General features: G+C 43.7%; 2 protein-coding genes across 2 annotated transcripts in view; one reads left to right on the forward strand and one right to left on the reverse strand.

The window, feature by feature from the left end:
• TMCC3 (transmembrane and coiled-coil domain family 3) overlaps nt 1–14,240 on the reverse strand; it is a 305,666-nt gene that overhangs the window by 181,352 nt on the left and 110,074 nt on the right. The window lies entirely within an intron of this gene.
• On the forward strand, nt 4,424–5,418 carry LOC118901958 (N-acetyl-D-glucosamine kinase-like). Its single transcript, XM_036865798.1, is given in 2 exon segments — nt 4,424–4,610; nt 4,613–5,418. Coding segments are annotated over 2 exon segments (993 nt in total).

Consider the following 14,240-nt stretch of genomic DNA (forward strand, 5'->3'; position numbering starts at 1 on the left):
CAGCATCAATTAAATCCCTCTGGGTTTTTTTTTTTTTTTTTTTTTTCACATTAACTGCCATGAAGCTGTTCTTCTTTCATCTTGCATGTTTATGATTATTCCTTTAAACCTAAATATAGGACTAATTGTTGCTGTTTAATTTTAAAAATATTTTTAGTTTTATTAGTTTGGGCCCATTATTCCAGCACTTCCATATAATTCTGAAACTAAATTACCATTTATCATAATGAAGTCTCCTTTTGATTTCTTTATATCATCTGTAAGTTTCTTGACCATGGGCTCTATGTTTTTTCCCAAGTTCCTAATAAAAATGGTTCTTTGCTATTATCCTTCCTTTTGTGTGGCCTAAAACCAACAGAATCAACATTCTCTAGCAAAAATCACTCACTGGGCTATCTCCAGCTAATTGTACAATCTTATTTTCAAAAATTCGACATGGGATTTTGTGAGTGCTTTGTTGAAATTAAGATTCAGTAACTATATATTATTCTCTGAGTCAAGTTACCATAATGAATATTCTTAGTAAACCCTTATTGGCTCCTAGAGATCTCTATTTTTTTCTAATTACTGTCATCTATCTGAGAATCTATTCTAAACTTGTCAGGGATTAAGAGAAATGTCAAAGACCATTTGTGAAAAATGGAACAGGATTTTCCCATTTTTTGGCAATGCTCCTGTTCTCCACAACTTCTCAAAATTTACTAATAGTTGCCCTAAGGTCAGCTCCCTTACATCTGGGATGTAATCGGGCTGGGCTTTCTTACCATCTCTCCACCTATCCAGGGTTTCAGTGTCCTTTTAACTCATTTATCTTTTATTTAATTGAAAATTTTATTGAGATAATTGTAGATTCACATTCAGTTGTAAGAAATGATACAGAGAGATCCCTGTACACTTTGCCCAGTTTCCCCCAATGGTTTTTCCAAAATTGTAGTATAATATCACAACCAGGATACTGACATTGATAAATCACCCTATCTTCCTCAGTTTTACTTGTACTCATTTGTGTGTGTGTGTGTGAACTTCTGTACAACATCATTACCTGTGTAGAATCATGTATCCAGTCAAGATACAGAATGAACAGTTCTAACACCACAAGGGTCCCTCGTGTTGCCTATCCATTAATCTTTTAAACATGCTTGCTCTGCTCTTTTTGGTTTTTAGATCAATTGCCATAAAGGAAATAAGGGATGCAAAATAAGAGTTGAGAAGTGCCTTCACTGGGCTATTTGTTAACGTTACTGCTTCTTCCTCCTTTTGAGCATGGTTTCTTAAAACTGCATAAACTTGCTTTTTCAATACTACTACTCTGCCTTCCTAGATTAAAAAAAATGCTTTTAAGTCCTTAGGTGTTCTTTATCTGATGTTCATTTTTATAATTTCTTTGGAATGAAGCATGATAAATGGATGGAGAGGCTTTTTCCCCCCTACTTTGTAGTGGAAGGGAAGATGGCTTCCAATTATAAGCATTTATGAGAAAGCTTTGAGTAGTAAACTGTAACCAGTAACTGTAGATAATCTTAACATATTACAGTATCATTTTCCCCAGTAATCTCTTTGAGGAATAGGACCACATCCTACACTTCTTTTGTGTTTACAGTGGCTGCTGTCCTTGACTCTCCAACACCCATACATCCCAGATGATCAGTCAAAGCCAAGGGTCGGCCGTTTTCCTGTAAAGGGCAGACAGTAAATATTTTAGCCTTTGCCAGAAGATCTCTGTTGCAACTATTCAATTCTTCTGCTGTACTGTGAAACAACGACAAGCATTTTGTAAATGACTGGGCATGGCTTATGCCAATTACATTTCAGTTATAAAAAAAAAACAGGTGGGGAGCAGCAGTTTGCCAACCCCTGGCCTGAGCCAATTATGGTAACTCCATTTCCTCAGCCAGTGACGCTTACAAATGGACATGGGACCCAATCCTGGTGCATGCGATGTGAGGAAAGTTTGCTGAGGGGCTTCTAGGAAAGACTGTTTCACAGTTAAGACACTCAAGGAAGAGACAACCCTCCTATTTCCTTTGGATATTAGCAGATCTGGATGTGATGCCTGGAATCACTGCAGCCATCTTGCTCCTGACCTAAAGATGAAGCCATCAAAGATAGGAGGGCAGAGCCATGATAATCACAGAGGACAGCAGAAACTTGACATACTGTGCCCGGAGGCTGCCCTACTTCTTCTTACGTAAGACAACAAGTTTCCTTATTGCTTAAGTCAATGAGTTGGCCAAAAAGCATCCTAATTACTATACCCCCTTCAGTGCTTAGCAAAGTACTTCACAGAGGAAAGACATTCAGTGAACATTTTGTTGATCTGGCTCACAAACTGAACCATAAGCTTATGCAAATCAGAATTCTTTCCTATTGTAAATAACAACCTAGCTCCTTTTAAAATACAAGTTCACTTTTCTCTGAAAAATAAATAACAGTAACACCAAGAGGAAATAATAGTAAACCTCATATTATTTAAGATGAATAGAAAACCAAAATATTTGAGTTTTTCATTTTTCTCAAAATAAATGTGTTTCAAGATTATCCATTCCGTGCAGTTTTCCTCCTGTTACTTTAAGCCTTTCTCTCCCTGGCTGGCCCTTGGAAGGCAAGCTGCATGCAAATGTCTGTACACTCATCAGTCTTATTAGGCATGGTTCCAACTGGCCACCCCACATGAACACAATTAAAAGTTAAACATCAATTAAAATTCAAGAAATCCATTTAGCTCTCTGAAAAAACACTAAATAACCGTCCACATTTGGGGCCCAAATTAATCTAAATTGTTTTCCATCGCTCTTTAGTTATCAAACATACTGGGCCTCATTTTAGACTCTGTTAATTGCTCATTCAGCTTTCACGGAGTAGGTGATGAAAAATGAGCCCAGGATAAAAAATAAAGACGTGGAATGAAATGCCACACTGGGTCAAGTTCAGTCAGTCAGGTAGTCTGTTAGTGACGGCGGCACTGGAGAAATTCTGTGAGAGGGCAAGCCCTATCCAGGGGTGAGGGGACACGCAGACGATTTCTCCTCTGAGACTTCCGCTGATTTATTCATCTGCTTATTCGACATAGACTTGGATGTCTAATTGGCATCTCAAGTTTTGACATGTCCAAAACAGAATGCATAATTTCCCCCAAGTCTATTTTTGGTCCTGTCTTCCCCATTTCAATAAATGGCACCCAACTGCATAAGCCCAAATTCAGCATCACCCTTGATTTCCTTTTTTCTGTACCTCTACAACCATGCCATCCGCGATTCTCGCTGACTCTGTAACCAAAATCTGTTCGGTCCTCTCTATCCCACGCCACCACCTTAATCTGGGCCTCTGTCATGTCTCTTTTGAGATTACTGCCACTGCCTCCTAAATGGTCTCCCTGATGCCCTTTCTGCCTCCCCAAAACCCATCCTTTTAAAAACAAAATATAATCCCATCACTCCCCTGCTTAAAACCCTTCAACAGCTTCCAACTGCATTTTATTTATTTATTTAAAGATTTTTTGATGTGGACCATTTTTAAAGTCTTTAGCGAATTTGTTACAATATTGCTTCTTTTTTTATGTTGTGGTTTTATTGGTCCTGAGGCATAGTGGGATCTTAGCTCCCCAACCAGGGATCGAACCCACAACCCCTGTGTTGGAAGGTGAAGTCTTAACCACTGGACCACCAGGGAAGTCCCCCAACCACATTTTAGAATTAGAAACCTATACGAGCTTCCTATTGCAGCTGTAACAAATTACCATAATTTGGTGACTTACAATTGTATGCTCTTACAGTTCTGGAAATCAGAAGTGTAAAATCAAGGTGTCAACAGGGCTGTGTTCCTTCTGGAGGTGTCAGAGGAGAGTCTGTTTCCTTGCCTTTTTTAGCTTCTAGAGCTTCCTATATTCCTCGGCTTGTGGCGCCTCCCTCACCTTCTCTGATCCTCCTGCCTCCCTCTTATAAGACCTTTGTGATGACATTGGGCCCACCTAGGTCACCCAGGATGATCGCCCCATCACAAGATCTTTAACTTAATCACATCTACGAAGTTTCTTTTACCACGTAAGGTGACATATTTACACGTTTGGGGACTAGGACATGGATAATTTAGGAGGGCCCTTATTCAGCCTATCATAAAAACAAAAATCAAAACACAACACAAAAAACGGAATACCTCCCATTTCACATTTATTATCTCATTTAATCTTCACAGGAATCTGGTGTGTGTGTGCATGTGTATATGTGTGGGTATGATTTACACTATTTTACTGTATTAAAAAATCACAGCCAATGCTTCTGATCTTGTTGAAATATATTCACGCAGCTTGGATGTATTTCATATTTTAAATATGATCCCAGATTTTTAAATTAGGTTACTAAAATAAGTACAATTAAAATGTGGGTAAAAAGCAAACGGCGGGATCCGCGGCGGCGATAGCAGCAGCATGGCCGTGCTCTACGGGTGTGTAGAGGGTGGAGGCACACGATCCAAGGTCCTTTTACTCTCAGAGGATGTGCAGATCCTGGCAGAAGTGGAAGGACTCAGCACAAACCACTGGCTGATCGGGACAGACAAGTGTGTGGAGAGGATCAACGAGACGGTGAACAGGGCCAAACGGAAAGCAGGGGTGGATCTCTGGTCCCTCTACGGAGCCTGGGCCTATCCCTCCTGAGCAGTGGGGATCAGGAGGACCCCGTGAGGATCCTGATGGAGGAGCTGAGGGACCGATTCCCCTACCTGGGTGAAAGCTACTTCATCACCACCGACGCCGCCGGCTCCGTCGCCACTGTTGCGCCGGATGGTGGCATCGTGCTCATCTCTGGGACAAGCTCCAACTGCAGGCTCATCAACCCCGATGGGTCTGAGAGCGGCCGAGGTGGCTGGGGCCACGTGATGGGAGATAAGAGCTCAGCCTACTGGATTGCACACCAAGCAGTGAAAATAGCGTTTGACTCCATCGACAACCCAGAGGCGGCTCCTCATGACACCGGCTATGTCCAACAGGCCATGTTCAACTATTTCCAGGTGCCAGATCGGCTAGGAATCCTCACCCACCTGTACAGGGACTTTGATAAATGCAGGTTTGCTGGGTTTTGCGGGGAAGTTGCAGAAGGTGCGGAGCAGGGAGATCCCCTTTCCTGTTACATCTTCAGGAAGGCTGGGGAGATGCTGGGGACACATGTTGGGGCAGTGCTGCCTGAGATTGACCCGGTCTTGTTCCAACGGGAGATTGGCCTCCCCATCCCGTGTGTGGGCTCTGTGTGGAAGAGCTGGGAGCTGCTGACGGAAGGTTTCCTTTTGGCGCTGACCCAGGAGAGAGAGATCCAGGCTCAGAACTCCTTCTCCAGCTTCACCCTGTTGAAGCTGCGGCACTCCTCCGCCCTGGGCGGGGTCAGCCTAGGGGCCAGCCACGTGGGGCGCCTCCTCCCCACGGACTAAAGCCCAGTGGACATTGGGTGTTGGAGCTTTTTCTCCTTTTCCTTGTTTTTTTTGAAAAAGAAACACCTATAGAAGAAAATAAATGCACTTTACCCACTCCCCCCCACCAAAACAAAAATAAATAAATAAATAAATGTAGGTCTCTTGCCATGTAACAGGGCTGGTTTCATCTCCATTTTATAGCTGTGTAAACTGAGGCTCATAGAGACACAGTTGTAGAGAACAAATATATGGATACCAAGGGGGAAGGGGGAGGGTGGGAGGAACTGGGAAATTGGGATTGACATATACACACTACTATGTATGAAATAGATAACTAATGAGAACCTACTGTATAGCACAGGGAACTCTACTCAGTGCTCTGTGGTGACCTGAATGGGAAGGAAATCCAAAAACAAGAGGATATATGTATACGTATAGTTGATTCACTTTGCTGTAAAGTAGAAACTAACACAATATTGTAAAGCAACTATACTCCAATAAAAATTTAAAAAAAAAGAAACCGAGGCTCAGAAGACTTACATAAAGTGACAGAATCTCAATCAGAAACTGGGACTTTGTAAGTCTGAGTGTTTCCCTTTATCCCACATTCCTTCCTCATTCTACTTTGGGAAACAACATAAGTTCCTGAGAAGTTAAATAAAAATACAAGATTTAATGTTTAAAAAAAAAAACCAGAATACCTCCTTACCATGGTTTACCAGCCCAATGCAACCCAGCCTTGACCACCTCTCTCAGCCTTGTCTCTCACTTACATTCTCCTACTCAGGCCTCCTGTCTGCTCCTTCAATGTGCCAGGCTTTCTCTCACCCTAGAGTCTTCACTCTTGCTGTTGCCTCCACCTGGAGCATTCTTTCCCCCAGAAGTTCACACAGCTGGTTCATTCTTGAGAGCTCAGTTGTGATTTTCTCACTTATCACCATCTGAGATCACCTCCTTGACTTATATTCTCCCTGTCAATCAGTCAACTCCAAGGGGAGATCCTGTTTTGCTCACTGTACCACCCGGAACAGTGACTGACACATGTAGCAACTTAATATTCGTTGAAGGAATGAACTCTATGACTTCAAAATGTTGGTGATTTCCCCATAACATGACTTCATAACCCATTCTGGTTTTATAATCCATAGGTTTATAGAAATGCTTTTTAAACCCATCCACATTTTCATCCTAGATCAGCTGCCGGGATAAGACTAAACGAGATGAAATGTGATAAAAACAACTGTTAAGCCTTCAAAATATTGGGGGGTGGGGGAAATGGAAGGTGGAGTGAGGGGATAGGGCTGAAAAAAATACGAGTAACAAAATATTTAAAGTAGACTTGGAGGGAGTAATTATAAATGACTCAACTCAATATGACTTGTTGGAGGGATGCAGCTACCGAAAACATGACCTTCTGTGCAATGGAGGTTTTCAAACAAAAAGGGGAAAACTACTTCTTGGACATACTTTATTAACAAAAATAGCTAGCATTTCTCAAAATGAACATTTGAGAAATTGTTCTGTAAAGGATAATAAAGCTTTATCTGTTACACACGTGGCAGGATTTTTCCCCATTATCATTTGTCTTTTACTCTATATGACGTTTTTCTATACAGCTTTTAAATCACGTATTCAAATCTCTCAGTATTTTCCCTTAAAGTTTAGTAATTTAGAAGTACTGACTCTGAAATCATACTTGTTTGGTTTGAATTCTGGCACCACCACTTGTTCGACCTTGGGAAAATTACTTAACCTCTCTGTGCCTCAATTTTATCATCTAGAAAATGGGAAGAATAAATAGTAAATACAAAAAAAAATGGCTGGCATTTACCAAGGGTATAATATGAACTAGGCACTGTAGTGAAAGCTTTACATGAAATATCTCATTTAATCTTCAAAATACTGTTATGGAAGAGGCACTGTTAACACTTCTCATTTCACAGACGAGAGAAATATAGTTCAAAGGAGTCAGGTAACTTGCCCAAATTTACAGAATTAGTATGTGTTAGAGTCAGGATTCATGAGTCCAAAGCCTGGTTTTTAAACTTAATTCACTACTGCACCAGCTTTTATTGATTATCCTGGACACAGCGAAGGATTGGTAAGAAAGCACTACCTGCTCTTAAGAAGCTGTGGGATTCAGCGATCTCAGCAGCTGGGCCTGTGCAGTCTGCTGAAGCTTATGACCCATAAACCGGAAGATGAAGCCCTTAATTTGTAACTGTAGAATATCCACGTGTTCATTAGCTCCCCAAACACCACTAATTACTAATTACTAATACACTAATTACACCAGTAATTCAGGCTTCACATTTCAAAAATCATCTGACTCTTCCTTCTCCTTCATCTTCATCTCTAATGATTCATAAAGTCCAGCTATCAATTCTTCTAATTTTTCTTTTTATAATTATTGTATTGCAAAAGAAAAACATCTACTCATGGTAAGACAGTCGAATGCTATAAAAAGATAGATAATAAAAAGTAAGTCTCCCTCCCATTCTAGACCCCAAGTGCCCTTTTCTGGAGACAACTGTTACTGATAAAACCCACACAAATGGGAAAGGGAATGACAGGATCAGATGCGGGTCACTCTGGATATAGTGCAGGGAGGATTAGGGCGGGTGAGGCTAAACACCAAGAGATGAGCATGGAGGCTACTGCAATGGTTCTGGTGGCTAATGATGAGATCATGAAATAGGACCATGGCAACCTGAAGAATCTGTGAGATACATGGGGGATGGGTCATTTAGAGATAGCAGTGCTTGGATTTGGGGATGAAAGAGAGTGAAGAGTCTGGGATGACTCCTGCATGCCTGGCTTGATATTGGTGTCGTTTCCCTGAGATCAGAATATGAAGAACCAGTTCACAAGGTCAGCCAAGGATGCATGCATGGCATCTGGGAGATAGAGGAGACAGACAGAAATGAGGGTCTAGAGCTCAAGAGAGAAGTCAGGCTGCAGCCAAAGGGGGCTGTTGATGCCAGGCACGGGATGAGAGCGCTGAGGGAGCCGCCTGAGCTGGGTGAGAGCGTCACTATCTTGAGGGACAGGCAGAGGACGCACCACCTCCGGTGCCGTGACCATCGCATGGACAACACAGGGCTCTCCAGAAACCTATTTTTACCTGGAGACATATTTTGGCACTTGGTTATATTCAGTTCTGTTGTGTGCCTCTATCATTTCATATATGTATGTCCTGCTGTCCTGTAACATTTGCCATCCGTTCAAAGGTAGAGACTTGTCAGGTTTCATGCATAAGGGATGCAGCTTTTTTTTTGGTCATTTTAGTCACATTTTCTTAAATTAGGATATGTAGCCACTTGCAGTCAGACTGCATCTGAACAATATAACAACGGGAGGCCGGGGTGGGGGGGCTTGAAATGTGCATGCTCTGCTCACTTTGCTGCCTTGTGTTTCTGCCGCAGCCAAGAGAAGAACTACCCCAGTCCAACCTAGGCTCAGAATAAGCACATGAATGGAGCAGAATCGCCCCGGCTGACCCACAGACACGCGAGGGAGTGATAAACGCTTATTGTCTATTACCTGGCACTGAGATTTTGTGGTTGTTATGCAACAGTTGTTCCTTTTCTTTGTATATGATGAAATGTTTAGATCTTAAATACATCTTCAATTGGTTTTTTTTAAAAAAATAAATTTATTTATTTATTATTTCTTTTTTGGGCTGCATTGGGTCTTTGTTACTGCACGCGGCTTTCTCTAGTTGAGGCGAGCGGGGGCTACTCTTCGTTGCAGTGCGCGGGCTTCTCATTGTGGTGGATTCTCTTGTTGTGGAGCACGGGCTCTAGGCGCACAGGCTTCAGTAGTTGTGGCACGTGGGCTTCAGTAGTTGTGGCTCGCGGGCTCTAGAGTGCAGGCTCAGTAGTTGTGGCGCACAGACTTAGTTGCTCCGCGGCATGTGGGATCTTCCTGGATCAGGGCTCGAACCCGTGTCCCCTGCATTGGCAGGTGGATTCTTAACCACTGTGCCACCAGGGAAGCCCTTCAACTGGTTTTGACAAAGGTATTCACCTGTGTAACTCACACCCCTGGCAAGACACAGAACACTGCCATAACCCCAGAAAGCGACCTGCTGGTCCTTCTGAGTCAATCCCCACCTCACGCCCAAAAGCAAACACTGATTTACTCCGTCATCATAGCTTAGTTTTAAGACTTCTATCATTGCAACCTAGTTTTGTGGTAAGTTGATAAGGACCAGGGATCAGCCAAATCCAGCCCATGGCCCATTTTTGTATGACCCATGAGCTAAGAATGGTTTTTACCTTTTTAAACAGTTTAAAAAATATCAGAAGAGGAATAATACTTTGTGACATGTGAAAATTTTATGCACTTCAAATTTCAGTGCCTATGATTAAGTTTTACTGGCACGCAGCCAGCTCCGTTTATTTACATATCTATGGCTGCTTCTGCAGTACAGCTGCAGAGTTGAGTAGCTGAGACTTGGGAACATATGCCCCAAAAGCCCGAAGTATTTACTGCCTGGCCCATCCCAGAAAAAGTCTGCCCATCCCCCACTAGGGAACTTGCCTCTCTCTCCATCACACATGTGGATCCAAGTGCTGAAGCCAGAGTTGAAAACCAGGTGTTCTGAGTGCTGTTTTAATTGCGTTCATTCAAATCACACATACGAATCATACATGTTCATGAAAAGTCTAAATACTGTCAAAATACACAGTGTGGAAAGTGAGAGCCTCTCATAAGCCCAGCTCTCAGGGAGAACACTCTAAGATTTCAAAGAAAACTAAAGCTAAGTTACAACTAATGTGTAATCGTCATTGTCCTGTATCATTTTCATATGAGGGTTGGCATCACTAAGATCTGTTGTTACTGAAACAGAAGGAGCGAAGCTGTAAATAGGAACAGGCCAAAATCAGATGGAAGAGGCAGGGTGAGTGCCAACATCTCACCTGTGAACTACAAGGGGAGACAGGAAAGAGTCAGATCCCCAGAGTCACACTGCATTAAATGCCCAATTCCAGCCAGGCTGGACTCACAAGTCCATGGGCACATCAGGCATCCACGGAAAAAAGCAGCGGTCCCAAAGTGGGACCTGAGCCACCACACACTGTGCTGGCTGGAGTTTGCCAGATTAGAGTTGTGCATGGCTGCCTTAGAAACAGCGTGGATCTTATCCTAGAATGCAAAGTATGCTCCTTCTTAGCTAATAAACTGCAATGCTATTCTTCTGCTGGGAACATTGGTAGCACTTACATTATGCTTTTAGGAACTACACCATCTGGAGATACCCTTGAAATATATGGCTCTGGTCAATAACTCCAACTCTAGAAGCCCATCTCTTCAAGTTTTGCCCAACTACCTCAGCCTTCTTTAATGGAAATACTTCCCTTTTTCACTGAATGATTTCTTCTCTAATTAAGAACCATTTCGCTATTCTAGAAGGGATGGGGGGTTGGGGGGAATGATAGATCTGAATATCTGCAGGGCTTTTGTTATGCTGAGTGGCAAACACAAGTAGGGATCAGAGTACAATTTTAGGGACAACAGTAGAAAAGCTGACGCCATCTTCTCATGCCATCCCTTTAAGTATATGCTGCACCACTATTAAAAATGATTACTTCAAAGGGTATCAATTTATTAGCCAGCTGTGGAGGTCCACATGTTTCTGTTTGTTTTCTGGGTGGGGAGTGGTTGATGAGTATCTCAGGAAACCTATGGATTCATTCCCCAGAAAAACACACATGTGCACCACCCCCCCCCCACCCACACACACAAATTCATGGGGCTTTCAGGCTCTGAGTGCCTGGCTAGGGATCCCAAGTTTAAAAAACTCAACTATAGGAGATGAGTGTACCTTGAGGGGCTGTAGTAGAGACAGTCTAAAATGACAAATGTTCTCACAGTCTGACTACCTGTGGAGTTTGCCCCAGATGCACTGGACTTCAGACCATGGTTTTTTGGGGATAAAATGACTAAGCAGGCTCCTAATTTGTAGCTTAGCTGGCCTTTGGGGGAAAAAAATGCAAGTATTTGATTTGAGAGTGAATAAATTGGTATTTTAATATTGTGTGTGCCTGCATGTGTAGGTGCATGTAGATGTGTGTGTTGTGTGTGTGTATGCGTGTGTGTGCGTTTACATCAGTCCGCCCCTGAGGACGGATCATCCATTCGCTCAGGTACCGTCCTCCCAGGTTGAGCAGCTGAGGCGAATTCAACCAGGTAAGAGCCAGCTGATGGGGCCCCAGGCGGCTTGCCCCTGGGGAGCTCTGTTAACCACTTCCCAACTACAACTGCCCCATCCGCATGGCCACCATCAAGTTGAGGACACCAGCCCACGTTGAGGCCTTTCCAGCAGCTGTGAACAGTTCCAGTGCCTTCTAATCACAGAGGACTGATCTGCTGCTTACCGCGAAACCTCCTTAAACTACATCCCACTGTGTGGCCTAAAGGGGATTACCAGCTGTCGTGGAGCTTTTATCTTTCCACCTACCCAGCAGCAGACAGGAGAGCTCAAAATGTGACAGAAATAAGAACTAAGAGTAAAGAAATTCCCAGAGGGGTGAGTCTGTCTCTCTCTGAGGCACTGAAAGCATCCTACACAAAAGTAAAACATGAATCTTGGGTTTCCTGAATTCTCCTCTGTCTTTTCTTGGCTGAAAGCATGAGACTGATAAGTCAGTGTCTGCCAACTGCTAGCTCTGGCCAGCAAAGAAAATCAGATGGGGAAAGGCAGGCGCCTGAGCATGGGCCTGCTAGCAGGCAAACACGCACACGCCAGGCATGGGGAGAAAGGAAAGAAAAGGCCACCACCACCCTTCCTGACTTTTCAGAGACAGGCCTACAATTGTTTCGGAGGGTAGTCCAGACAACACAGGAACTCCTGAGAGTTCAGCTAAGGAAAGAGCACATGTACACTCCACGAGATCATCAGACCCGGCTCTATTTCTATGTTCATGTCCACACAGAGACCGGCCAAGGGTCCTGCTGTCCTATGGCAGCAAAGGCCAGGCTGCCACCAGCACTCTGGGTTATCTTCCTGGGTCTGACATCTATTCCAGGAACCCTTGGGACCAAGAGACTGATAGCAGAGGAAGAAAAAAGAACGTTTTATAGTGCAAAGCCCCAAATCACCCCCAAATAACTTTTAAAAATGTGCATTGTTTAAAACCTTCCAGTGGATTCCCACTTCCCTAGGGATAAATTCTCAGTTCCCTATGTTGGCCTTTACGTAGGGAGGATCATGTACTTTAAAGGTCCAAATAGGAGCACTTTCGAGAGTGAAAGACACTGCTATTCATAATAATGCTGGGACAACAGCCGTAAACCAGGACCGTCTCCTCTGAGAGACCAGACTCTGGGCATACTGTGATTTAGCTCTGGGACCCACCCTCTTCCCTCTCACCATCTGTCTGCAGGCTTTCTCCTCCAGTTTCCTGGAAGGAGCCGGTTTTCCCTCACCTCCTCACCCTTGACATGCACTTTCCTCTCCCCATTCCACATATTTGCAGCTTCCTCACCTGCCCCACTCCTACTCATCCTTCTTCAGCCTCAGTCTGGACATCACACGGGCAGGGAGGCCTCCTCTGACCCCTGAGACAAGGTTGGCTCCCTCTTACGGGCTCCCAGGGCACCCAGAACACCCCTGTGATAGCAGATCACATCTGCGATCTTTATTTAGTGTCTACGGCTGCCTTCTGGAACTAACATACTGTTTGGCCTCCGGGTTGGGGCAGCTCGGATCCTTGCACCAGGCCCGACACAAGGAGGTGCTGGATCATTCCAGTCTCACCTAGGGCACCCCTTTGAGATGCTTCCCTTAGCTCCCGCACCATCCCCAAGCCATGGAAGTTAAGGGCCATCCCGAGTGCTCCCGGGACCCCAGGCTGCCTCTGACACACGCCGCTGACATGACCCGTTCAGCACTCTGAGCCCCTTCGAGGCAGAGACTGTGGTCCATTCATCCAGGCGCAGTGTGGTTGATGAGGAGGAGGCTGGGAAACAACGAGAGGGCCACGATCCCTTGTCTGAAACCTTGGGTCCAGATACGTTTCAGAATTCAGAATTTTTCATTTGAAAATGATAATATGATGCAATAGTGCCAGTGGAGCTGGGGCAGCATCCTGTAATCTGCCACACTGATATTTCTGCAGCAAAATGTGTGAATATTCACACTAAGTGGCTAAATACAGCCTCAAAATATCCTCACATCCTTTCGGGTCAGGCTTTGAAAGTCATTGAGTTCAGAGCAGGTCAGAATTTTCTGCCAAAATTATGAAGAAATTTTGGTTGTCAAGAGCTTTTGGGTTTTTTTAATTGTGGAAAAGAGACTATGGACTCATGACAGCTTACATTTCATGAATACTCATCTTCCAGGCACTGTTCCAAGTTTATATACAATTATATATAATGTAATATATTCTCTATATATTACATTAATATATGTTATAAATAGTATATATATGCTGTATCTATAAAATCTCATTTAATGCTCAAAACCATCCTATAACGTGTCATCACTTTATTTTTCAGATAAGGAAACTGAGGCACAGAGAGGACAAGGAACACGCAGAAGGTAAGCAGCAGATCACAAAACCAACACACGCTCCACAGCTGGTGCCCAGTGATCACTGAGTAAATGAATCAATGAAACTCGAGTGTGCATGTGTTACACATAGCAAGGTGAAGCAGTTAAGCAGCAAAACTGCTGACGTGGCCTTGTCAGTTCCTGGGGGTTATCTGCCTCAAACCTCTTTTCTAGGCATTGCTTCTACCTCAACTTAAATGTTTACTGAAAGTGCGTTACAAGTAGCCCAGGCCCCTGGACACAGATCCTGCCTGGTGCAGGGGAAGGCTCCTGGCTCAAA

The sequence above is a fragment of the Balaenoptera musculus genome, chromosome 10 (genome assembly GCF_009873245.2).
Source record: "Balaenoptera musculus isolate JJ_BM4_2016_0621 chromosome 10, mBalMus1.pri.v3, whole genome shotgun sequence".
In the NCBI taxonomy this organism is placed as follows: Eukaryota; Metazoa; Chordata; class Mammalia; order Artiodactyla; family Balaenopteridae; genus Balaenoptera; species Balaenoptera musculus.